Consider the following 13,060-nt stretch of genomic DNA (forward strand, 5'->3'; position numbering starts at 1 on the left):
GCAGTAGCACCACATCGACTTTGGGTCAGACTTAGTTTGGATATACATCATACATCAAACATGACAACCACCTGATCATTTCAAAGGTGCCATAAATTTAAAGTGATACTGTAGAACATTTATTGTAGTCCCTGATCATTTCTTAGAATGTTATCAAACTCAGCTTATTACACATGACTAACCCTAGGTATCTTGGAAGCTGCCAAGAGACCACCTGAAAGGGTGGGCACAAACAAGCATATTTGTGTTCATCTCTAGCATGTGTTATGATGTTCAGTTACAAATGGCTGTAGTAGAAAACCTCGTTAAGTAAATAAGATAGAACATTATATACATCAAATTGGGGCTGTATTGAATAGGAGGGTAATTTTTCTTCTGCCTAACTCATTTCATCCTGTTCACATAGTTAAAGAGCCTCATTAAACGGAGAGACCGCATATGTTAAGACATTGAGGAATAACTCCATCAAAGCTTCTGGTGAAAAGGTATTGGGCAGGACACAAATGTTTGAAATGTTGAACGGATTTTTCATCTACGCTGTTGATAGCACATCTGGCATGTGGTGGCAGATTTGACATTTGCATAGGTACAATGCTCGCAACACCAATGACTATCATCATTCATTCTGCTGGACATGCTGGTTCGAAATGTTCCCTTTACTCTTCCGGATCTCCCTTTACTGCTACCAGCAGCATTTTTTGAGCTCGTTGCTCTGCTGAAGGAAGCTCCATTACTATCCACATCAGATAAACCATTCTCTAACGCCCTTACTAAATTCTCAAAGTAGTTTCTAGTCACACTGTCAAAACATATGTACCAGAAAATGAATCTTTAGCCAAACACATCACGAATAAATAAAAACCCGAATTCAAGGCAAATGCTTAACAAAACATATTTAATATATACCTAGTCAATCCAGCTAGTTTAGTACGAAAGTCATTGAACTCTCTAGATGGCTCATCAGCACATAGGAATGGCTGAAGTTCCTTTTCTGCACATTGATGAAGTCTCTCCAGGCCAGATTCTGCTTCACCTGAAAACAAATTATAGTTGAGTATGTTTTACAGAGGAATCCGAACAAACATTTATAACTAAATTCAAGTTGAAAAATAGAACCTTGTAAGTACTCAAAGAACTGTTTTTTCGCAAGCTCATGCTCCGGTAAGTAGAACCCGTATGCGTATGTCCATTTCAGTACTCTTCTACACTCAATTATCTGAAAACATTGAAACACTTACTAGGAAGGAAGCCATATATTTCACCCCCAAAATGAATTTTATGAAATAATGGAGCTGCTGACATTGAATTTCCCTATAGTTCTAATAATAGCAAAGAAAAATGTAAAAGGATTACTAGCACTAAAAGTTCTCACAAAATCACCAGTTTCAGAAAATTGTTGAAATGTTCAATGACTAGCTAAAGCATTTGAAACTATCTGCCACGGGCAGATGAACTGGTCTAATTTTACAATCAAAACCCTGTTAAAGCTTTAAATAATACTACAAATCAAACTGAACAAAACATTAAAAAAACAATAAATTACTTGTAGCCAGGCCTCCGTAATAAACTTAAGCTGTGACTCAGGCTGACACTGTATGTCACTAAGCTTCTCAATCTGCAAGCCAAAAGTAGAGGACTAGTGAGCAAATATATACTCTTTATGAGATACAAAAGATTTTGCAATAACAGAAAAATATTAGATAGATTTAGGCTTATGACATGGAAAAGTGAGCTACTACAATACTGTGTTAGAAAGTGCATATTCATGTAAACATATATATTAAAAGTGCAAACAATGTTTTTTCAGTTGCAAAAAATTACATTCTAACGCACCTAATGTGAAGGCTCCATGCTACGTGAAGTGCCAAAAATTACATGCAAGCTAATAATTTTTTTTACAAACAATATGGCTGAAGATGACACACACACACATATATATATAACTTACATGAACAGTTTGCATCTGCTGCAGATCTGCAAGAGCTTTTTGCCTTGACTGTATTCAAGAAAAAGCATATTGCACTGTTATATTAATAATTATAATCACGTAAGAAATATTCTGGGGTTTAGATGCATATACCTAGATAAAGTAACAATACTACAGAATACAGCTTAAAGTAGAGAATGGAGAACAAGTCAATTCCGTAGCATATAAAGTATAAACCACTTAAAATTATTCAGCTAGCAGTCTTCTTCATACAAACTAAAAGCCTCTTAAAACACTCCTCGTTAAGTCAGAGGCACAACACTGTCAAGGACAGGTGTTTTTTTGGTATTACATCTCTAACATAACCAATCACCCAAGACAACTTCAGTTAGATTTGAAGCATAGAAAATGCATAAACCCGCCTATCTAATGCTGAAATTCAACTTTTTTTTTAGTTGAAAGAGAACACTGAGGATGGAACTTTAGATGATTTGGCCACAGACACTGATAAACTGGTACTCCAAAAAGCTTAAGTAGTTAGGCAGGTAAAATTGATAGGTTTCTTTTTTAATCTAAATATCCAACATTGACATACTATGAAGATTATGACAAAGAAAGCATAACATACTGAAATAACATTGGACTAATAATTTAGCTCCCAAGATAGCAGAAATACAAGCAAAATATATATTATGGAAGAATAAATTCGGAAATTGCTGAAGTCAAATCCCTAGAACGCAACTACTGAACAGTAAGTGGTGCATACAGATTGATTGCTGGCCCACCGCTCATAATAATGTGTGTATCTCTCCAGTGAATTCTTTGCCATTTCCCTTCTTCTTTCAGTATCATCATACTACACACAACAAAATTTAACTCATAAGCAAATACCATCATCCCAATAGATGTGGAGGGAACAGTGATCTAATTATAGCCAGAAACCTGAATTGGGAGTAGTGTACTATTATGTCCCTTACCACTCCTTCTTGTTTAGCTGTTTCATAGCGATTGCAAGCATAAAAACCCCCAGTTCTTTCACCGTGGTCTGACCATACACCGAGGCATAGCCTGTGTAGATAAAATATTTTAAATTCATATATGCTCAAACCATTTGAAAACAAGGCCCCCCTCACTATTTAAATTTATATCTCTTCCCCGGAAAGAAAATAAAAACCACCACTGCTTTCATGATCCAACCTTCAAAAAAATTGATAGTAAAAAAGATGCTTTAAATTGTCAAGTGTCCTAAAATTTATTCTAACAACAGAAAGCATGGGCTCTCTCAAGTCTAAACTATCCAAAATACCCTCCTTTTTTGTCAAATGATTAGAAGGGGAAAAAGAATGAAGCATGTAATTTGTTAATTATAAAGGGGGAAAAGGGAAGAGAATGCATACCAGCAAAACTCATATTTACAGGGCGGTGTGCAAGTCATGTGCATGCACCCTTGGTTTTTTTCAATTGGTCGCTTGCACTTGGGACATGGCTTTGAATTGGCAAGTATCCTGAAGTTCATCATATCAACAGAAAGCTTAATCTATGATGTCTCGAATACCCAAAAAAGCACCACTCTTAACTAGTTACATAAACGTAGCACATAGAGGAAATTCGAGGATCATGAAGGAGATGAAAAAATATACTCATCCCGTTGGAAATTGTCCACCCAGACAGTTAACCACTTTAACCATTACACAACTAACCACTTGTGAAGAAGATTATTTAACCATTAGTATCACAAGTACATGTTGATAATCACATACAAACTCATTTACTTTCAAGCACTTGTGAGGTAAAGTTAAGCATTTCAATAACCTAAACACATTATTAACTACTTACGAGACATTTAACCATAAGTGTCACAAGCACAAATTGACAGCTGTATACAATCATATTCTTTACCACTCGTGAGGCAAAGTCAACAACCATTAGACATTTCTAACTTCATAAAACTACTAACCACTTGAGAAACATATTTAACCATTTATTGTCACAAACACAAATTGATAATTGAACATAATCGTATCATCAACTCTTGTGACCCAGAGCTAACCATATTCACAGTTACACGCATAGTTAACCATTAACCTCATGTGACAGGTGGATATTAGGAGAGTCTCTGTGGTTCGTTAAACATTACCCATATACGATCCCAATTCCTAATAGTCCACACATTATGAATTGTTCTGGAGAATTTGCAAGGAAAACCCATATATTAATTAAAACACTATTGTTCATTTTATTTCTCTCTCCTTCAATTGAAGGAATCACACCCCTTAGCCGTCATATAACTTGATTCAAGCCTAAAATTTGTGACTATTTTCACCTGTCAAAATACTCTACATTAAAAGTGTCCATTTTTTTGAAATTAGATATCTATAGTTCTAGAGAGCATCACATTATTTAAACTACTAAAAACATTGTTAGCAAAACTCTCAGAAATCTTTACCAATTCATGTTTTCAGATTCTGCACTGTTCTTCAAAATCCACTTTGCCACAGTCCCACAGTCTACTGGACGATGAGCCTCCTCAGTGCACTGTAGATCAAATTACACATCAGTTGGCTAAATAAATAAAAATCTAAAACTCAAAACTATGAAAATCTGAAAAATCTATACACAACTTACATTCCAACAAAAACTATATGAGCAGAGGCAAGAGACATCGTAATTCCCACCACTACCAGCATCAAAAGTGACAGCACATTCACAACCTGGAGCAGGACACCACTTGGACTGGAGAGAACAAAGAAAACCAATAAAATTATTACGACAATCATACATTGGAAGATATATATTAATAGCGATTAAGAAAAGTAGAGTTGAATATTATCACAGTAGATAAATACTGAACCATTAATTACATAATTTATAAATTTAGGGTCCGCTTGTTAAACCTTTGGGAAGTGCTTTCAGGAATATATAAAAAAGAGATTTTACAAAAAAACAGAAGTTTTCCTCCATTCCGTTACAACTAGAAAGCATACTGTTACAGGCAGTTATAAACTTGTAACTACAACTCGAAACAGCTTCCCAAAATAATCAGAAATATAAGTTTTCTTTTCAAATTCTGTTTTATTTATTTATTTTTTCTAAAAGGATTTAAACAAACAACCCAAAGTTTCTGAACTGATTTTTCACAAAAAAAAAAAAAGAAAATGCTGAGATAATCGTGCTCTTATGTTTAGCTAGAATAACATAAATACACCAAAGACTTTATTCAACATGGACACACTTGTGAACATGTTATGAAAATGAAACAAGGAAAACATAGTCGAATGGATCAGCGGTACAAAAGAAAAAGTCAATATCCCCTTACTATCTCTATCAACTTCATAATTCCATATCTAGGACACACCTTCTTATTGTCTTCAATGTATGACCTAAGAAGATAACGTGCATATTTCTGCTTATCTTCATCAGATTTTAGAAGACTAATCATATCTTGACCAACAGCAGCACCACAAGTGGGATCAGGACATCTCAGCATTAAACATCCAGGACCATCATTAATGGATGTGCTGATATAGCCTAGCATGTCAAAAAGCACAGAAGATCGTGATATGATAGAAAAAGAAAAAAGGTAACAGAAGGACATTAAACAATATATACAGAAAATCTTCTATGATGCCTGCCACTACCCCCACCCATCCACACAATTAAAAAAAAAACGAAGAAAAATTGCAACCAAAGCCGAAATGCGTTTTATCGCCAGATGATACATTATATCTGAGATCACAAAAGGGTCAGAGTAAGAAGCACCTTCCCAGCATGAGATACAGTAGGGATGACCACAGGAAGCCATTTCAATTCTAGCCCGAGGATAATTTTCAAAACAGATACCGCAAGTAAGCTGGCCACAGAAAAAAAAATGAAAAAAAAAATAGTTAAATACAAACAGAGCCGAAGAAAAAGGAGAAAATGAAATCAAATCCAACAAGTAATTGACCAATTCTAAAACCTATAAGGCTCATAGCCTCAGACTCTGCCATGGCCGCTAGACTCAACACAGATGTCCCAACAAAAGTCAACAAATTCCCAAAATATAGGACTAGGGCATCATACACACATGATGAGAAGACAGAAAAATACTCGAGTGAAATGAAATATAACCAAGATGAACAAAAAAAGATCTAAATTGATAAATAATATTTGCAATTCTTGTATAATTACCATTTTCCTATAACAACGAGCATCAAATAAAATATCAAGAGACATCATTTTACAATGTAAGCACTTGGTCTCTTTATAAAAATCCATAAACAATATGAAATCTCTTATAAAAGAGGTAAACTTACTTTCTCAAACATCAACTTAGAAAGTTTTATACTTTTTTTATATAATGAGCTTAACCAAAAATAAAAACTGAGAGCCATTATTTTTTAATATTTTCTGTTGTACCTCAAGCTGACTTTTCTAAAAGTTAAAAAGATGTAACAATTTATTAGGGAAATTAGTGACACAGGTGTTGGCTAGGGTGCCTGAATCACCAAAATAAAAGCTAACCGGCCACCGAATGAAAAGTGTCTTAAACATGTGGGCAGTATTTGTTTCAAACATGTCTAACACTGAGACTTCAAAAAGGACCTATTTGTGCTTCATCGTTTAAAACTCATGCATCCATATCTCACCTCTCTAGTATTATTATCATGCTGGACAATTGGCTTCTCCAACAAACCAACTGCTTTTCTGACTCGTTCTTCATCAGCAAACCATGCATCATGCACTCTACTGACACTCCTGCAACACCAACTCCTTCCTTAAGTATATTAAAATACAATGCAGTGAAAATCTAACATATACAAACACAGTGCAGAAATGAACGTTTGGAACAATCGAAGAAGGTATGATCAGTTAATACAGCGACAAAAAAAGGTACCCAATGAGGACTAACACAAACTGAATTACCAATTGTAGTAACGAAGTAGTATGCTTGCAAAAATTCTTGATATGGAAAGAACAGTTGCTACTCTATTGACGTCTTCTTCCTGTCTTTGTTTGATGTCGGATTCCTTCAAAATGGTAAAATTTTGCTGAAATGAAAACGGAAATCTAAATATTAGTGGGAAACTGACATATCATTGCGGGAAGAGAGAGAGAGAGAGAGAGAGAGAGAGAGAGAGAGAAGAGCCTCCAGTAATAACACAGCTTTTTGAACTGCAGATTGTAGAATTCAGCCTCGATCCATGCCAAACCAAGAAAGGACAAACGAAAAAAATGCATTTTTTTCATGAATATGACGGAAAAGAACCTTAGAAATAAGAAAAACATCTGCCAATTGAAACCAACCTCATCTTCTCTCAATATACAAGTAGAAAATCATAAGTGAAGCAGAGTTGGGCATACATTTCTGTCACGCCATTACTGAACAAGTAATACACTGACCTAGTCCAAAAACTACAAATGGCACTCCTAATTTCCCTAATTAGTCATGAAACTGGGAAGAACATCGATCAATTTATTCTCCAGAATCACAAAAGTACTACATCAGCTCACAACACAAAGCCGTGAAAATCGACATTTCAATTTCCAAAATCACAATTTCAGAAACTCGACATTTTATAGTATCCAAAGCAATATTGATCGGCTAGTAATTTATCTACGTCCGTTAACCGTATAAAAAACGAAAAAAATCAAAATGATCCATATAGACAACATTCTCGCATTGAAAGAAAACAGAAGAGAGAGAGAGAGAGAGAGAGAGAGAGAGAGAGAGAGGGGATGGACCTCAGGGCGACGAGACTCAATCCTGTCAGCTTCCTCGAAGTAATCTTCGGCCTCATCGTCGTAATCGCTGTAGTAGTCCAAGGGCGCATCCTCGGTTTCGCCGCTGTAGAAATCATCGTCGAGGGAATCGATGTCGTTGGCGTCGTGCATGTCATCCTCCGAGTCCATCGAGGAAACCTAAGGGAAAGAAGAATCGAGGAGGCAATAATCGGTGTGCAGAGAAAAGGGGAAAAATCTAGGGCAAGAGAATTGGAAAGTGGAAGAAGGAAAGAGAAGAATGCGGTTGTTCCCCTTGCTTCGATATTTGTCTGGTTTTTTGGGGGAAGCGAAAGGGAGAAAAGGAGAATGGAAAACTTATGGTTATAAATAGTGAGAGAATAGAAATTAGGAAGAAAGAGAGATATAGAAGGAAAATTAATTATTAGGACCAAAAAGAGGGGAAGAATAATGAAGAGAGAGGAAAAGAAAAGGAAGAATGGAAGAGAAGGAAACTATCAAACCAAAGAAAGCTTTAGCAGACAGTTAAGTCACCTACAGAATAAAGCTTTAGGCGAAGAACTGAGTTATCTCGTTATTGTTTAACTATTGGTCTAATTTTCTTTCTATGGTCTAAACTAAATATTTAAATTATGTATATTGTTATTTGTAATTATATTTTATCATAAGATATAAATTAAAATAAAATATTAAGTAGTTCGCTCAAATAATTATAATCGACTTATGTATTCAGGTAAACGGTTAGGTACAAATAAAGTCTCACGTTAGAAAAAAAATAAAAATAAAAGATGGACATGAATTTATATATACATAAAATACTTTCATTGATAAGAAGCATTTTGGAATGTTACCAAAATCAAATCCGTAAGATTTTGGCCTAAAACGGATAATATCTTATCATATCAGTGTGGAGACTTATGTGTATATGTGAGTGTTGAATTTTTCCCTACAAAACCAACTAAATATGCACTTTACTAAAAGTTGTAAAAACTTGAATAATTAATACTATTTTTAAATTTTATTTGTATTGATTCAATAATTAACAGTAATAATAATAATAGGAATAAGAGGTTTAGTATTTAATATAGTTATATTTGATTATCTAATAAACTATTATTATTATTATATATATTCAAGTTAAAAATATTAAATTGTTAACTCAAGTACAAGAATATGTTACCAAGGTTAGTTTTTGTGACTTAAAACTAAAACAAAGCTAACTTAGGATCCAATTATAGTAATTAAATATATTATCTTTGAATTAGAATATTTAATTTAAGTAGTCTTTTAAAATGTTCTTTTTGAAAAGGTGAATATGAAATAAAAGAAAAGTCACAAAATTTTTCCTATTCTTGATTTAAATCTTTATTTAGATTAACTTCGATACGTTTACTAAAATACCTAATATTACCATTCTTGTAACTTCTATATTTGCTCACCTAATTTTTATATCAATGTAAAAATAAAAAATAATAGTATTATATTACATTAATTGTGGTATAGTTATGGGTTAAAATGATATAATGATATTTATATTATAATCAATATTTAATATTTTATCACTTGTTAATAAGTAAGAATTGTAGGTGAGTTATATAGGTTAACTTGCAAAATCGTAAAAAAGAAGTATATGATGCATTGAGTAGTTTCTGATGTGTCTACTGATCAGTATGGTGTGGATTTATCATTAATTAGATTTACTTTTGAAAGAGTCTTTTATCCGTTTTCCATATAATCATTTTAATTACTTAAAATTGAGTTTTTGTTATTACTTTAGTTATGTACCTCAGGTGGAATTTTAATTAATTTTTTACTTAAAATTATAAATGATAAAAGTATGAATATTATTTATTTTTAAAAAATAGATTTGTATAAGACATATTATTTTCATCCCTAATTACATAATATTATGTTAGCCCAAAATTAATTTTATAAAGTTAGAATCAATTTGTTAACAGGAGACTAAACATTCAAATGTTTATTAAAAGTGATGTTAACTTACATTAGTAATTAGTCAAAAACACGTATCTTTCGAGAAATCGATGGAAAAATGAAAGAATATTATCTAATGCAAAAAGAAAAAGAAAAATACCGTTTTTCTCTTGTTCTTTGTGCAAGCGTGTCTTGCTTTACCAGGCTGTAACGGAGTAACTGTCATAATCAACCTTGAATCCTTCCATATTTTCACTTTATTATTTTAAACTAAGAAAATTCTTTTTTAACAATTTTTTCACAACAGAACACACGTGTTATCATTTTAGTACGTTTGAATTTATGTTTAAAAAAAATATTTGAAACCGATCAATTATAGATACTACGTACGCGTTGTCAAAATTTGTCAAAAAAGAGTTGTTAAAGAGACTTTTTTCTTTTAAATAACAATATTTTCGCAATACTTTTTATAATATTCTTTTATAATAATGTTTATGATTATTAATTATGAAATAATTTCAAATTAATGATAGAATAATCCATATTAAAATATTATTAGAAAATGTAGTAAAAAAATATCATTATCCATTATTTTTTTTTAGAATATGAATGAAAAGTGAGTGGATGAGAGAATGTGTAAATTTTGGAGAGGGAAGGTTTGGGTGTGGTTATTGGGAGACAGATGCAATGCACTCTACGTTTGGGAGTTTGACATTTATGCTGCTTAACAGAATCCAACCTAGCACCACTATGTTTTACACAACCACCCTGTCTCAGCCCACGGATTTCAAACTTCCCACACACGCTTTTCTTTCTCCATTTTTATTTTTATTTTTCTCTATTTAATCTTCAAAATATAATAACACACATTTAAACGTTTTTAATATATCAATATCGTGTATTTTTAGAAGAATAACAAAACCTTAAAAAATCAAATAATTATCATTAAATAGATTGAAATTGTTAAAAAGTGAAATAAACCTTTACAAAAAATTAAAAGACTGAAAGGATATAAAATAAATGAAACAGTTAGATTTTTTATGTATATATATAAAGGAAATGATAGGGTTGGGTTGAATTGAGAGAGTGGAGAGAACAGAGATCTAGTGAATAGAGAAACAGTATCTTTCTCTGTCTCTGTTTCTGTTTCCCTTCTTACTGTCAGAAGCAGCACTGTTACACTACCCTGCAACTGCAGTTCTTAACCCCAATCCTTCATCCAACTCAACCTACTGTCTTTACCAGGTTCCACATCGCTTGAGCTTCCTTTCGGATGTGTCAAAGCTTCTTCTTCTGCTCAGTATTTCTTGCTTTTCATTACAATATCTTGTTCGTTTTTGTTTATTTCATATGTAACTATCATAGATTAGTTAATTAAGGTCGCTTCATTAGTATTGTTTTCGTGTTTTGTTCTGCATTTGTTTCAAAACTGTGTTTAGATTGGATACGAAGAAGCCTGGCTTGTTCAAATTTGTTGGTTGATTTACTATGCTGAATAGTCAAGTTAAATTCATGTTTCCTGATTTAGGTTTTCTTTTTCAACGATAGATATCTCCATTCTCATCCTCTGAAATCTGTTTCCGAAGTCTGTCTGCTTCTATTTTGAATATTGACCTAATTGAAATCTTAATTGAGGAGTCTTTTACTGAAAAATAAAAAATCGAAACCTGAAATTGGAAGAACAAGCAGAATTGAAGTGTTTGGTGAGTTTTGAGGAGTAAGATTTGGGAGAAAAACTGACTCTGTTTTGAATTTTTGGCAGAGAGAGTAGTTTGCATGAGGTGATTTTGTTGGATTTGGAGAATATGGGGAGAGGCAGAGGAAAGGGTAAAAAGTTAAGTGTTAGCAATGAAGAAGATGGTGTTATAAGTGGTGAGGAAGAGAGGGTTCCAAAGCAAAAAAGAAGAGGAAGGCCACAAAAAGTGTTGAAGGATGAGTTTGATGAAGAAGAAATTGAAGAAATGGAAGAGGATGGTAGTGGTGACAGCATGAAGAATGTAGTGAAGAATCCCAACAGCACAAAACAAGGAAGGAAAAAAAAACGAAATTATGAGGAGAAAGTAGAAGCAGGTGAGGAGAAAAGTGGGGTTAGAATTGGATCAAACATCGATGGCTTGACAAAGTGTAATGGATTTAGACAGAATGGAAGCAGGCGAAAAAGTAAGCCTCGACGAGCTGCAGAAGCTGGTGTGCTGTGTAAGCAAGACTATGCTTGAAACCTTTCTTTCTTCTCATTTCTTTCATTTTTTATTTTGGTTTGAAGGATTCATTGCTGTTATTTTCCTATTTATATTTTGAGATTGAATCTGGAAATTTACTGCCATGCTTGTAGGTTTCTCTGTTAAAATGTAATTTTTGGTTTCTGCTATGGAAACAACTGTTTGTAGCTCATTCCAATTACAAGTCCTTAGGCTATTCTATATTTGGATCCAATTCACTTGCAGAAAAAATATATAAAAATTAAATTAATTCTTTATAGGTTAAAACTAATTTATATACAAATTAATTCATATATAATTACTCTTCCAACCAAAGTACTCTGATACCGATTTGACTGCATGCATTTGAATCTGTCTTAGTAAAAATAATACCAATAATATATATATATATATATATATATATATTTCATGTAATATAATCTATAAATCTATAATTCTTACTCTTTCTGTAGTACATATTAAGTGATGTGTACCTTTTTTTAGTGTTCATGAATATTTTTTAAATAAGATATGTCATAGTAATAAGCTATCTCTTGTCAGCTGTTAAAAATTTTACGTGGTAAATCAAAATAAGATATTTATCATTTGAAAGAAGTGTATATTTGCTTTTAAATTCTTCGTTAGCAAAAGATTAGTTATAATTTAGCATATTCTATGATACAAAAATTGATCTAAAAGAGAGATGAAAGATAAATATGAATTCCTTATCTATATAGAAGAATAATTTGTTTTAAATAATTTTTATTTCTTACATGAAATGTAAATTCCAACTTCAAACTAGACAAAGGTATTTTTTTTAGATAGAGTAGAGTAGAAATGGAATAAATAAAGAAAAAAAATAGAGTGTAAATAGAAAATTGAACAGTGAAAGTTTCCGGCAGCAGTAAAGGGTGTATGGTAAAAGAAGAAGTTGTGTTATTGGAAAATGATATTTTAACACCAATTTTTTGACATCATTTTGACACTGCACACGTGTTAAAATGTGGTTAGACGATTCTAAATTAAAAAAAAAACTTTGATTTTTCTCTTCCAAATATATCTTTGCCTCAGTTTTTTTTTTAATTTAAAATCGTCCAATCACATTTTGACACGTGTGCAGTGTCAAAAATTGGTGTTAAAATATTATTTTCCTAGAAAAAAACTATTAACCGAGTAAGAGTATTATGACACACATTAACATTCATTTGACACACTTAACAAGAATAAAATAATCTTAAAAGAGTAAATTTTTATAATTTAAAAATATATATATATATAAGAA

At 32.4% G+C, this 13,060-nt stretch overlaps 2 protein-coding genes across 3 annotated transcripts; one reads left to right on the plus strand and one right to left on the minus strand.

Moving 5' to 3' along the window:
* Positions 1–87: 87 nt before the first annotated feature.
* On the minus strand, positions 88–8,127 carry LOC106756266 (probable E3 ubiquitin-protein ligase ARI7). Its single transcript, XM_014638613.2, has 15 exons — positions 7,652–8,127; positions 6,833–6,957; positions 6,556–6,664; positions 5,687–5,777; positions 5,283–5,455; positions 4,553–4,660; positions 4,374–4,462; positions 3,325–3,432; positions 2,905–2,995; positions 2,694–2,783; positions 1,949–1,996; positions 1,544–1,615; positions 1,117–1,216; positions 907–1,033; positions 88–799 (listed from the first exon to the last, which is right to left on the minus strand). The coding sequence occupies exons 1-15, from the start codon at positions 7,817–7,819 to the stop codon at positions 529–531; spliced, it is 1,770 nt and encodes a 589-aa protein (XP_014494099.1). The 5' UTR covers positions 7,820–8,127; the 3' UTR covers positions 88–528.
* Positions 8,128–10,653: 2,526 nt separating this feature from the next.
* Positions 10,654–12,000, plus strand: LOC106755554. 2 transcript variants are annotated; one of them, XM_022778394.1, is made up of 2 exons: positions 10,654–10,880; positions 11,343–12,000. In XM_022778394.1, the coding sequence occupies exon 2, from the start codon at positions 11,386–11,388 to the stop codon at positions 11,794–11,796; it is 411 nt and encodes a 136-aa protein (XP_022634115.1). In that variant the 5' UTR covers positions 10,654–10,880; positions 11,343–11,385; the 3' UTR covers positions 11,797–12,000. The 2 variants fall into 2 exon arrangements, with proteins under 2 accessions (XP_022634115.1, XP_014493210.1); XM_014637724.2 differs by having other exon boundaries at positions 10,654–10,825.
* Positions 12,001–13,060: the final 1,060 nt, after the last annotated feature.

Source organism: Vigna radiata, chromosome 2 (genome assembly GCF_000741045.1).
Source record: "Vigna radiata var. radiata cultivar VC1973A chromosome 2, Vradiata_ver6, whole genome shotgun sequence".
Classification (NCBI taxonomy): Eukaryota; Viridiplantae; Streptophyta; class Magnoliopsida; order Fabales; family Fabaceae; genus Vigna; species Vigna radiata.